Below are 14,065 nucleotides of genomic sequence, written 5' to 3'. Positions count from 1 at the left end.
TTTTTTTATCTCAGTCCAGGACAAGGGGGATTTGTGAGGTCAGCTGGATTGCTTTTCTTCTCCCAGCAAAGGGAACTTGCTGTTTTCTTTCTGATGCTAGAAGGAAAAGACGTTTGAAAAAAAAAAATATAACAAAGGGTAACAACAAAGCAAGCAGACATCTGTTGTTTTTCTTAAATTTTATTTTATCGCTGTGAGAGAGGAAAGTCTTTCTATTTTAACCTTATCTATGTTAGATGACGGGATCTGAAAATAAAATTCTGGCTTATAATAGCAACAATGAGAGAGAATGACATTAAACTAATTTAATGAAGAGGGTCAGATACAAGTCCCACTAAAAGTCAACGTAGAGAAGTGAGAGATTAAACAGTGGCAGGGACAATTCCCTTAGAGTCAGAGACATTTTCAGTGTCCAGAAATGTCTCTGAAATACAAAAATGGAAAAACTCATCTGAACTATTTCCTTCTCATTACAACACAGCTGTCCTTCATTCATTTACATCGCAACATCAGCCAACTGATGCACAACCCTCTTCTACCAGCATCATCACAGTCATGCACAGAAATACAGCTAATTTATCCACGTAATCAAATCGGCTCCAAGGAGACAGAGTCCTTTCTCAGTAAGGGAAAGAAGGGCTCCTAAGTGGGAGTGGGCTACTTGTACATTTGCATTCTTAAACAAGTGTAACCAATTAGTGCTTGTGTGAGCACCACTGAATTAAAATTGCAAAGGTAATTGTGTCTGAACACTTGCATGTTCCATGAGTAGGGCGTATATCTTGCTTATGAGGTTTTAAACTTACTATTCCATTGAAATTAAGAAGAAAAAAAATCATAGCATTCAGAGCTATTGTTTCAGGCTGTCTGCAAGTTGTAGAGAGCATCATTGCGAATATTTGCCGATGATCATATCCTTATGCACTCATCAATATTCACGGTTTTGGTAAATGAAATCTTTCAGAGCAATAATAATAAATAAATACACCCTCCAGAGAAAAACATCAGATTGCCAAACCACTGTGACACAGCCAACCAAACTTTAGCTGACATTGTGTAATCTCAACAATCTCTGTTGTTAAAATTGCAGAATGGTTTTAGCTGAGAATAATTTCAGCTATTACCAAATTAATCTTATGCCTTTTCTGAAATCAAAGGATTTCAGAAACCAAAAAAACCCAGTAATCCATCTTACATCTGTTTTTCTAAAGCGCTTCAGCTCAGTGGCAAAATTCAGAAGAAATGCCAGGCTTGGAAGCACCTCGCCACTCCTCCCACTCGTTGCACCTTGCTGATGTATTTCAATTAAAGTTTGCTGATCGTTCAATACGAAGGCAGCCCTTACGCGGCTGAATAACAACGCTCCCTATGTCGTGAGGCCAAATACTGCCCAAAACACGCACGTCCCTTTCCCCCAGCGCTCTCCTCCCCACGGGCACGGCTGCGCTTGGGCCTTTCAAAACACTCGAAAATTAAAATCGCAATAAGCGTTCCACTCGTAATCACCTTAGGGACAGGTAATATTTACGTTGCGCCCAGAGCCCCTAATTTGCTTCTTAGGTGTGAAACAAACACGAACTCCCACCCCGAACACCCGGTGCTGCCTGCCTGCCGCCGCCGCCCCCTCAGCGGGCCCTGCTCGCGGACCGCCGCAGCCATGTTGGGCTCCTGCCGCCTCTCCCGCTTCACCTGTCACCTGCCTGCCGGCACGCGGGCTTTGACACCTCTCCGACGCCACCGGGGCTCGCTCCCGCCGGCTGTTACGCCGTGCGTTACGCCGTCCCCTCGGCCCCGCACGCCGCCAACGGCCGCTCGGCGGCGCGCAGGCGGCGGTTGGCGCCGCCCGCTCCGCTCTGTGGCGTGGGCGGCCGCCGCCGGCGTGACGCAGGCGACGGGCGGGCAGGCGGGAGGGAGGAGCGAGCCCGTGATGGCCGGTGCCGCCGCCGTCGCGCTGTCCTTCTGTGTGCTGCCGGCCGCCGCCACCCTGCCGCTGCCAGCTGCCGGCCGCCGCGCCGCCGCCGCCGCCATGGCCGAGGAGGAGACCCCCAGCGAAGGGTGAGTGGAGCGGGCCCGGGGTGACCCTCGGCCGCGGTGGGGTCCCGCCTCCCCGAGCGGCCCGCCGGGGTCCGGTGCGGCCGCCCCGCCTGTCCCTGCGCGCTCCTGCATCGCCTCTCGAGTGCTCCCGCCGCCTGCGGGCGGGCTGTCTGCCATTTTTTTGCTGCCGCACACAGACGCCTTCCTGCTGTGGCTCCCTCCTGTACGTGCAGATGCCTCCCGCCCGGGCCGGCTCCCGGGAGGTTTTGGCACCAGCTCCCTGCAAGCCCCGCGTCCCCGCTGCTTCGCCTGCTGCCTGCGAGCCTCCCGGCCCAGCTGTTCTAATTGCACACCTGCCTACATGTATACATAGGCATTTCGCTATCTTCTTTGCTTTGGCGTATGTACACACTCTTATCGCCATCGTTCCTTTGTATGTATCCCAGCGCGCACACGTCTGTATGTGCTGCTGCCACAGCTTTTTGCGTGCCTTTGCGACTTCGCATGTACATACAAATCTTCTCATTCCATCCCTTCTATAAGTTCACTTAGATGTAGAGCAGGCAGTAAGGCTTGGCAGCCTCTCTGCCACTGTGTCATCGTTCTTCTGTGTAATGCTTGATACAAGTAGGAGATGAGGGCACGTCTTTAAATTAAAAACATATATGCTGTTGCTCTGTCTTTTTTCTAGTACTGTATGCCTACCTCATCTCCAGCTCTCTCTGCTAACCTTTTCTTTCCTTTCACTATCCCAAGGCATTCACATCTACCATAATAAGTCATCTGGCATAAACTATGCCTTCTCCTCCTCCTGCCCCTGTTCTTAACATAAATCTGTAATATTTGTTTGTAACTACTTACTCCCACCCTCAATATATGCCTTTGTTATAGCTACTAATTGCGCTTCTGCCTGAAATTACATAGTTCTGCACTATATCTTTTGTCTGTGTACATTCAGATGGTTCTATACTAACCAAGTTATTGATCAGTGGTCTGCTTTTCTTCCATTCACATATTCTTTACTCATGTGTGTCTTCTCATACCTTGTCTTTCAGTGTATGTTTTATTTCTCATTGTACACTTCAGTTTCCAGTACAGACATGTTCTTATCCCTTCCATTGCCCACAAATATATTGTCTGCCCTTCTTTATTCCACTGTAGAATAATGCAGTCATCCCATCTCTGTCTCTGTTCACCAAACATACTTAATACGTCAGCTGGTCACTTATCTCCCAGTTTGTTCCACCATATTTTATGATTCTAGTCTAAAAAAATACTCTATCAGGAGATATCTAGCTGTGCTCTAGTCATATTTGTGCTTTATCCCCTCTGTCAGATGTGTAAATGTGCTTTGTGTGCGCTGTTTGCATGAATTTTTCCTATTTCTCCATCCTTTAAATATCAGGTGGTGTATCTCATTGCTGATTGCCTGGCCCTCAAAAACTCATTTCTTGACTTTTTTTCTCCATCTCTCTTCTCTTGTAATTATGTCTTGTGTTATTTTGAGAAACTCCACTTAAAATTCTTTAGCTACTTGCGTGAAAATCATGCGGTGCATTCATGATTTCACGTCAAGGATGCACTATTTGCATGTTGTCATGTTATGTGTCTGTTCGGTTATCTTTTAAAACTACCTGCATCTCAGTCTTGTTCTCTTTTTAGTCCTTTTTCCAACTTCTGCCTTTGTTGTTTCATTGTACATATTTTGCTGCTCTGCCAGTTCAATCTGACCAGAAGTGGACTACCCATCTTTTCCAAACTGCCTGTTACACCTTCATCACCATATATACAGAGCATTCTCTTTTCAAGTATAAACTTCAAAGGCTTCCCTTTCAAAGCACTGTGCAGTTTCCTCCACTCTGTAACTCTGTGCTCTTCTCCTATACTCAAACTTAAAATAGCTTTTCAAAATAGTCTTCCCTCCCTACCCTGCCTTCTGCAACATTACCCGTGTGAAACTCCAGTCCCTGTCTTTGTTCTGTGTTCTTTCTGACCCGTTCACATTCATAAAATACACGTCATTTGTCAAGCCTCTTGTTGATGTTTTATGCGTTTTCTAAGTAAGAGTCTTAAAATAGCTCTGCCTCAGCCTGTTTTGTTTGCATGTTCATACAGCGCATTAGCCTGAACTGTATTAGCTGTCTGGTTTGATCACGCGGAGTGCTGAGTGCTGCTGAGACCGCGCCAAGCGTCCTCAGCTTCAGTAGCCTGTCAGGATTGCAGGATCGTATTGCTAGATGACCTGGACATACGGTTAGGAATCGTAGCCTAAATTTTGAAAAGGATTATGACAAATTCCTCACCATGGTTTACTCAGCTGGGTAGCTTTCAAAGGGGGTTGATTTTCAGGACATTCTCAGCATCCCCGTGCTGAACAATCAGGCCATGGGATGTGAAGCCTTTCAGTGTAAGCCTCCGAATTCACTAAAGACCTCTAAGAACAAAATCTCATCCTTCTTTTCCAATAATTCAGAAAGTGCATTAGCTTTGGTGAAATGTTAGTGCTCCAAGTTGTTAGTGCTTTTATTAGTCTGTTTCTAACAATAGTCAAAATTAGCACTTCCTCATCTTTTGAAGTTGAGCAAAGCTTGGTACCCAGAGGAAATATGTTAAATATTTTTTTTTATTTAAAACTCCATGGCAGTGAGAGGAAGAGTTACGATATACCATCAAAAAACCCTAGATTAAATTGTGACAGGTGTATATAAAGAATAAATATGAAGTTTACTTTATCCGCTTTGAAAAAAAATAGCATGACTCAACTTGTTATGCAACACACTCAGTTTGTCGCAATCTGGTAACTGTGTAAAGCAAAGTGAAAACGGAATAGCAGCGGCTCAGTTACTTTCGAGACGATCTCAGCTGAAAGATACTCTTGACATTGTCCTAACTTTGAATGGGACGATTAACTAAACAAATGTTTTAGTATTCATCATAGAAGTGATAGCTTGGTTAACATGTTGCCTGCTAAAGATTTCCAAACCTCTTCACAGCCTTGGACCTTCTCTGCATAAGTTTTAGACGTAGACTTCCGCCTGTGAGGCACAGAGCCTAGCATAAGCCTTTTGCCAGTGTTGAATTCACTTCTACTCACTCTGGATTCAGCAGGACTGCTTATGGCATGTCATGGCTTGTCGTATAACTACGAATAGCAGCTCCAAAATGTGTGTATATATATGGAAAAAAATCCCAGAAACAGAATTCTGTGGTTTTTTCCCCTCTCTGAGATTAGTGCAATAGCTTTCTTTAAAACAAAAATGTTATGGGATCTGCATTTACAAGCCTACATCAAATTGCTTGTAAGGGGCCTGTAGTCTCACAGAATAATGGCTTGGAGTAGTAGGTAAAAACATGTACGGCCACACCAGTAATCACAATTGGTTTGGCATTATCCTTCAAGCTTGTTTGTATTACAGAATTCTGTATATAGTTTAGAAGTGAACCGTTTGATTAATAAAAGGGTTAGTTTATTAGGCTCAATAGAGCCTATGTCTGCCTCTTAGTAGGATGATTCATGGGGATATCGTAGTGGTATGAAGGGACACTCTCAAGTCAAAATTTTTGCTTGATTTTTTTGTTTTTTACCTCATCTAAGTTTTAAAGAAAACCAAGTGGGTAGACTGCTGAAAGCAGGTTCCTGCTTACTTTTCTTCATGGAAGGAGACTATTTCTAAGGGCCTTTCGTATAGCGCAGATGACTGACTGCAGATCTGGTATCTGCAACTTGCATTTTTAAAGAGCGAGTGAGACATAACTTCAGTGTGGTGAGCACATGTGGGAAAAGGTTAAAGGACATTTCCTTCCTCTTTTCTGATACTGTCTTTTTCGACAGCAGGGTTGTGTTGGTCGTAGCTTCAGTGCTTAACGCCTTTTGTGTTATGTGCATGTGCTCATCTGAAAGCATATATACAAGCAGGTTTTCAGGCAGTTGTAGGACTGTTTCTAACAGTTTTCCTGCTTTTCTGTGAATTTGGGAAGGGAAGGCCTATGTTCATCAGGAAGGTCTCTCTTGTTTCTTGATCAGGAAGATCAATGTAATACTCAAGGGAGAGAGGGAAAGATGGTAAAATATGACAGGGGATGTCTTCTCATTCCAGTGGCAGAAAAAAGATGGTCATAGCCCTGTCCACAAACAAGGAAGAATCTCATGTAAATGCTCCCATGAGAGGCTTGATTAAATGCTGTAGGGGATAGAACTGTAATGTTCAGCTTTGCCTGGCTGGCAACTGTAGGCAAACATTATGGAAAAATGTTTAAAAAAAAAAAAATAATGCAGTGAGTGTCTCGAAGTAGATGATCCGTTCAGCTCTTTTTACTTGATTTTGGCTCCTCTTTGAATTCGCTTGCTTATTAGATATTCCTCAACTCATGTTTAGGACAGAGATTTAGAGAAGAGTTTTCTCTTTGTTATTTTTTTTTTTCATTTGCTTCACCCATTTCGTACTGATCCTCCATGGTTATACGTGACATACTTACTTTTACGAAGGGAATTTTTAGATTTCAGTGAGACCCATTTATACATTTACTTATCGTTTTTCAAGTTCCCTCAGCTTAGCAGGAAATTAGGTGACAGGGCTGATGGCAAGGAGTTGCCAAAGGACCACAGCCTCGGTCAAGACCTTTTCATGAGGTGACAGTGACGCCCCTGGACCTTATTTCACAGTTTAAAAATAAGTAAAATCGGAACGTTACATATATTTAATTTATAATTCATCAAGTATGTTTGTGATCCTTCAGAGAATTCTTTAGTATTTCATAGTTCTTTGTGGAAACAGCCTTAAGAAACATCATCTAGGGGTCTGAACGCCACAGGCTGTACATGTCTAGGCTGAAAGGTTTTCTCCTCCACTCTTTCTGAAACTTGCTTTTATTATTAGATGATAGGAGGAGAGGCCGCACTGATGTGCCCCAGTGGGCTGCGGGAGGTCTCCCTCTCTTTCTGAGCAGCAGTGCATCCTCTCAGTTGCTCCTTTCCAGTGGCCTGTGGAAATGCTGGTTGCCACCTTCGGTGAAGCAGCATTCAAGTGCGTGGTTACACTGCCACCACTGGGCCTGCAGCTGATCCCAGAGTTTGGGTGTGCTACATGTGCTTCGTGCTTTGTGGATGCAGTAAATGGACATAAATTTTTATGGAAACTGTCATGAGAGAACAGATGCTTTCAGTGTTTGGCCTGAAGGTTTCCTCTGCCTCCTGTAGAAGGTCCCGCTCTCCTTTGGCAATTACCTGGCCAAGTCATCTGCTATGACTGAAATCCCCCATAAAAAAAAACTGACTAGATTATCAGCCATCCAGATCAAGTCCTTAAAAAAAATAATATGAGAAGCAGAGGGAGGAAGATAGTAATTATGCAGTAATTTTAAATTTATGTTTAGGATGTTACTGACAGGGGGTAAGGCAGGTTGAAGAGGCAGCATTAGAAAATCTGCTACTAACTGTGTGGGTGAAGTGGAAACTTTCCAAGTATCAGGCAAAGACTACTACAAAAATTGCCAAAGTAGGATTAGGGTACCTGCAGGTGGGGTGGGGGTGGGGTTGTAGCCCCTGTGGAAATTAAAGCGGAGTCACAAATCCAGAGGGGCAATAGCTATGGGGTTACTGCTGGGATTGCCAAAGTATTGGTGACTATGGATCATTGGAGAATGCAAACTTCAACAAGGTATTGCATGCCTTTGGGCATATTCTAGGTTTTTTAGAGCCTGCTAGGAGGCTGGCTAGGCCCAGCCAGAGATCTGCCCTTCCAAAAGGGGCATTTTTTGTGCCAGGAGGATGTCTGACTTTTCTGAACTTTTATGGGAGAATCTGAACAACTTTCCCAACTGATAAGTTATTAAAGCATCTTTTCTCTTCCCTCTTACATAGTGGTTTATTAAGATTGCATGTTGAGGAAACTTTGATTTGCATGTTTCGTAACTTTTGAGTATTTACTTGCAACTCTGACATTCTTTCAGGATAGGTTTTTGTACATGATTTGTACTTACAGCCAGAGAGAAGAGGGCATGGGAGGAAAGGTGGGTGTCTGCATTTGCATTGGCTCTGATAGACCTAGATGAGAAGCTGAACAGCGGGAGAGAGGTCAGTGGAGAAGAGAGGTTTGTGAGTCAGTGAAGCTGTGTAAGGGAATGAGGTCAGTCTGCAATAAGGTTAAGAGGGTAAAAGAGGAGGATTTTAAGTGTCACCGAGAAAACATGGTGAGGAAAGGTGGAGGAGGAAGGTGCTCTGTTGACTTGTAATAGAAAACTCAGGATCATAGGAGACTAGAAGGGAGGGGAAGACACAGGCATAAAAATGCATTCTGTAACAAAAGATGCAAGCGTGCCTGTTGCCATTGAGAGAGTCCACTCATATATTGAAGTGAGGAAGAGAAGGGTATTGCAATGAGAAAAAAAAGAAATGGGGTGGGTTAGTGCTAGCAGATCATTGTAGAATTTTTTTTTCTTTGTTGCATTTAGTGTCATACTGACACTAAAGGCTTATTAATTGTATCATACCTTTCTATAAGGGGACATTTGATGCAATGGCTCTTTAGACCAATTTAACTTCTTACCTGTTCTTAAGACTACTTAAACTTCCTGACATCTAAAGCATTTGTAGCGTAGGCATGTACACAAAACAGTCTGTTATGAAAAGGCTTGCATGCTTTGTAGGTTTTCCAAGAAGTGGAAATGAGCCTGGGTAGCCCACAACGTTGAATACCAGTTCCTGAAGTTTGACATAGGTAGGTGTTAGTCATCGTAGCTGACAATGATAAAGGAACACAAAGTAGAAGCTGTTCTAGTGATATGCAGTACAACAACCTGTCTTCAGTGCATGTTCACACTTGAATATGGGCGGGATCTGTTTATAGCATGTTTGGAGCTAAGGGAAATAATCATGTGCTTCAGATAGTCTTTTGTCTGTGTTCTTATATGACCCCTTACAGAAAAATGAGAGCATCCATCTCCTGTTTGAGTTGTGACCTAAATTCTGCGTAATACACTACGGACTATAAGCAAAAGATAAGTGGGGTAGAGTGTAGGTGGGCAATGGTGCAGATTTGAGAGGTGCCTGTTACGCGTGTGTTCTGTTCTTGTCCTGTTTGATGGCATTTGGGGACAGTCTGAAATGTGGCCCTCTGTCATGGGAGGTGTGAAAAGGCTGACAGGTAAGTTTTAAGCAAGGCTGAGGTTGTGCAGTATGTGAAGGGCAGCAGGAGTGCATCAGTAGGTGGGTGGATAAGATGAAAGTAGTAGAAAGTTATGTAACATCTGAAGGACACCAAGAGGAAATTTTCATTTTCTTTATTTTAATTATGCTTCACAAATTCTTAATGCGATGTGCAATGCTTTCTTGGTAAAAACATTTAACACCTGTGGCAATGCCAGGTTCTATCAGATGTGAGTTTACAGTGGAGGAAGCAGAGGGATGTAGGTCCTCGGTGGTACCTAACCTGTGTGTGCCACATGTTATCTCTGTCACAGGGCTGAGTAGTTTTAGTGGGACTGTGCAGCTCCCCCCTTTCCTCTCCTCTGCATCATTATTTCTGTATTCTGTATTTTTCCATACCTGGTCTGTAGTTGCCAATATGATTTTTCTCTATAGATTGTGTTTTATTTTAGCTCTTAAATCAAAATATAAAATTTTAGTTCTTAGAAGAGATGGAAGGAAGTAACAGAGGGCTTGCTTAGCTGGTTACTGTTAGCAGTTGGTGAAACATAAAGTTTTTAAAGGGAAATGCCTGTATGTTAGAGAGTGTGTTGTATGTTAGGGAGGAGCACCTCACCACAAGAACGACATGGACCTGTTGGAACAGGTCCAGCAGAGGGTCATGAAGATGATCAGAGGGCTGGAGCACCTCTCCTATGAGGACAGGCTGAGAGAGTTGGGGTTGTTCAGCCTGCAGAAGAGAAGGCTCCAGGGAGACCTTATAGCGGCCTTCCAGTACCTAAAGGGGGCCTACAGGAAGGATGGGGAGGGACTCTTTGTTAGGGAGTGTAGTGATAGGACACAGGGTAACAGCCTCAAATTGAAAGAGGGTAGATTTAGATTGGATATCAGGAAGAAATTCTTTCCTGTGAGGGTGGTGAGGCACTGGAACAGGTTGCCCAAAGAAGCTGTGGATGCCCCATCCCTGGAGGTGTTCAAGGCCAGGCTGGATGGGGCTTTGAGCAGCCTGGTCTAGTGGGAGGTGTCCCTGCCCATGGCAGGGGGGTTGGAACTAGATGATTTTTAAGGTCCCTTCCAACCCGAACCATTCTGTGATTCTGTGAAAGCTTGTTAGAAGTAATTAGTTCCCCATTCTGTAGTAGATTTGTGGACTGACTTTTACCTGACCGTGGAGAACTTCATGATGTTTGAAGGATGGTAGGACACTGCCCTTGTTTGTAGATTTGGAACCTATATAGCAGTGAACAGTAATAGGAATAACTGTATGACCACATGCATGGTTTCTTCTTTATTGCAGACATGCTTAATGGTTTCTTGCATTGGGTGCTAACACAGCTACTTTGTAAGCAGTATGAGCATTACAGTTTGCAGCCTTGGGTGGCAGCCCACAGATAAACTTCATTCTTGTCGTATGTAACAAAAAAGCGCATGCCCTGGAATAGACGCCTTTGGGTATAATTAGGAAGGGGATGGAAGCAATGGCACAAACATATAAAACAGATACATATGGATTAAAAAAAAATGAATGTCAATACTGGGAGACAGAGAAGAAAATTGGGAGGGGGCCACAATGATCCAAGATATACAGCAACATGTACCTATGGCTGAGGTTCAGCATGGGAGGGAGCAAAAATGTAGGTCCTCTCCACTGCCTGAATGCATGGGTGGCTTGAATGAATTTAAATAACACTGTAAACTTCAGTATCACTAAAATAGCCAGAAAATGCTCATTGGTTGTGGATTCACATTCATTATTTACATTCTCAGGTTAATTTTGGTAAGTGATAGTTCTCTGTAGCAGTATTAATGTAAATAGAGACAGTAATAAAATTTGCTTCTGAATTTTTACATTAATTCTGATGTCGAATGTTCTGAATACAGAGTTCAAGATGCAGTAAGTACATAAGGAATGCATTATTTTTACCTCTGACCTAGTGTAGCAACATTCAGCAATAACCTATCATGGGCTTTTTGTTGGAATGGGGCTGATGTACATTACACTTCCTAGAAATATTATGCAGAGGTTTTCAGAACATTCTGTTTTAATATTACTGAAAGTATCCAAGAGTTTCACAACATCTAATTGCATAGAACATCTTGGCTTGAAACTCATCTAAACAGAACTTTATAGGCAGGGTTATAATGTCATCTGGGGAAAAAATTGGTTCCCTTTTTAACCCATTCACAGCAATTTTGTCATTTTTGTCACATTTTGTCACATTTTTTGTCACCTTATGAAAATGGTAAACAGACATTTGTTAAAGGATTGAGGTTTTTTGTTCCCATACCATATTCTTAATTCTTGCTTCTCGGCCTTGCCTCTTTAGTGCGCTCTTCAAGGTCTTTCCCTGAGGATTACAACATTTTTGGTCTTTTCATGCAGTGATTATGAAGTGGAACATGGAATATTTGTCTTCTCCTGATGTTTGTCTGTAGCTGCCAGAGCCTAATTTTTGTCCTAGAAACATTGTTCAAATTGTTGTGGTTTACTACATCTGACTTCTATTGTACATGCAGAAGCTCTGCCCCTGGATATACAGCCTTTGCAATAACAGTTACTGTACATAGATTGTATATGCTTGAATGATTCTGACTGTATTTGTTATTCTCAGAAAGATTAAGCACAAAAGAACATGCTGCACTTTGGGGGCAGGAATGAAGGACTGCAAGGACTCCTAAAATCGGTTATGCTCTTGAAGTTCTCATGAAACCATATCCTGAGCCTTGTTCCTGAGACATCGCTGCCCAGTTAAATACAGACTGACTGAGGGCGTGATTATACGTTACTGTCTGTCAGTGGCAGCTCTGACTTAAAAGCTTGCTGTCCTCCACCTTTCTGCGCTAGTCTTTTTTTCCACCTTGTTAGCCTGTAGGTTTGTTGATTAACCGTTTGCCTTCTCTGTCACCTGGGTCTCCATCATTATCTGGTTTAAAATGTAGTTTCTTTTAAAGCTGAATTATTTCACAAATCTGACAGAGAGCAACCACAAAAATAGTTGAACTGTCAAAATGGAGGGAATAGTAAGGTTTTAGATCTGATCTGATCTGCTGTAGTGAGGATGGCCTGAGATTCAGGCATCACATCACTCGGTTTACCACATACTGATACCAGCAGGAATAAAAATGCAGAAGTAGGGTGCTTCTCAGAGTCGGACTAACGCACGGACTTTTCTGTGTGTTTTATCTTTCTCATTTTAAAAATTGTCTTTCCTTGACTTTACGGACTAACACTGAATATTAACCGTAGTGAACTATTTCTGGCAAAGGTTTAAGTCTAATATGTATTTGCTGCATCTTTTTCTTAGTTTCATGCAGAGTGTGTTGCTTTCACACGATAAACATATTTTCCTAATTTCCTAAACTTTACAAATTTAATTAGGAAATTGGAGTTCTCTTTCATGCTAATCAGTAATACATTCTCTCATTTTCAATTAAATGTGCTTTGCTTTGTAGTTTTTACTTCATTTTATAATTAATAAAATCTCGCTGTTATATTCCTACATATTCTTTGAACAGAATCTAGGTCTTTAAGAATTTATTTTATTTACTTCTTTATATTAAAACTTTCTCCACCCCAACTTTCTCTGTCATAGCAAGATTTCTGCTTTGCCTAAATTAGTTCCAACCCTAAATGTGTAATTTTCTTGGATTTTAAATTATTGCAGTTGTTAAAATGTTAAGAGACTACTGGATTATCTGAAATGATATAGAAGAACTTGAACCTGTTCATAATACTAAATCCACAATGATTAAGTGACATCCTAATTTTAGTGGTACTACCTTATGCATTTTAAATTTATGACTATTAGTCATTTAATACTGTGTTGCCAAACAAGAATGTTATCAAATTTGATACAGAGATACGCGGTTCCAATATATAATAATTTTAAAACTTCCTTGAGTTGGAAATAGTTCCCACTTTTGTATCTCCTCAAGTTTATTTTTCCATTTACTGGAGTTTTAGAAACATGTTTTCTTGTTCTTTCACACAGTAGTTTGAAATAGGTTTATTGCATATTTTTTTTCCCAGTGATTTGTTAAACATCCTAGAGAAAAACATTTAAACATTCAAGAGAAATTCTTCTGGGAGTAAATAGACAACAAGATGGAACTTGGATACAATGAATGTTGGAAAGAAAAATATTTTTCTTTACTTAAATAGTAGGTTTTTTGTAATGATAGTGTTGCTAGTAAACGTTAATAAAGAAGCATTAATTCTTGCCGTAATCAGTCATGTGACCAACACTCAGTATTCTGGTGTTGCAAGCCATTAAATTAATGAAATCGGAAAGGAAAAGTGTATTATAACTTAAATGTATCTTGGACATAATCAGACAGATGTAAACATGTACTTTTCTCTGGCATTTTGACACACAAAGTCCTATTTGATTGTGTCATCCTTGACTGTTTCTTTTGCTTTGTATTGTTTCAGGTTATTACTGTAAAGTTGAAATTTAGTAACCAAAAATAGAATTTGCTCTGAAAACTTGGTGGTGTTGACAATGGAATAAACCACTCTTAGGCTTTGTGTAAATTACTGCTGATGCTGAGGAAAATGCAGAAAACATTCAGTAAATAGACTTATTTCTACTGTTCCTCTTAAAAAAAAAAAAAAAAAAAGAAGCAGCTAATGAAAAGGGGAAAAGGGTATCTCTGGTTATTTCACTCAAGGATCCATCCATACAAAATCCTATGTTAACTATAGAATGTCCTTAGAGCATTAGAGTAAAGCAGTTTACTTTTAAAATTGGCCCTTTGCTCTAAATTTGGTATGTTGACCTCTTGCGCCATTATGAATACCTGATGCTCCTTTTCACTCCTCCTGTTTTGCCCATTCTTAGCCTTTCTGTAACAATTGAAAGGGTTGAGTAAGTTGCTTTTCCTTGT

The 14,065-nt window shown here is 41.6% G+C and overlaps 1 protein-coding gene across 1 annotated transcript in view; it reads left to right on the top strand.

The window, feature by feature from the left end:
- The first annotated feature begins 1,642 nt into the window (after positions 1–1,642).
- The window catches only part of ABHD5 (abhydrolase domain containing 5, lysophosphatidic acid acyltransferase), a 30,504-nt gene continuing 18,081 nt past the window's right edge, over positions 1,643–14,065 (top strand). The window contains exon 1 of the mRNA XM_063325257.1: positions 1,643–2,055. Coding sequence (XP_063181327.1) covers positions 1,658–2,055 — 398 coding nt within the window. The 5' untranslated portion in view covers positions 1,643–1,657. The remainder of the gene's footprint in view (positions 2,056–14,065) is intronic.

Source organism: Chroicocephalus ridibundus, chromosome 2 (genome assembly GCF_963924245.1).
Source record: "Chroicocephalus ridibundus chromosome 2, bChrRid1.1, whole genome shotgun sequence".
Lineage (NCBI taxonomy): Eukaryota > Metazoa > Chordata > Aves > Charadriiformes > Laridae > Chroicocephalus > Chroicocephalus ridibundus.
Note: the sequence above shows the minus strand (reverse complement) of the source record. Positions and strands in the feature narration are given on the sequence as shown.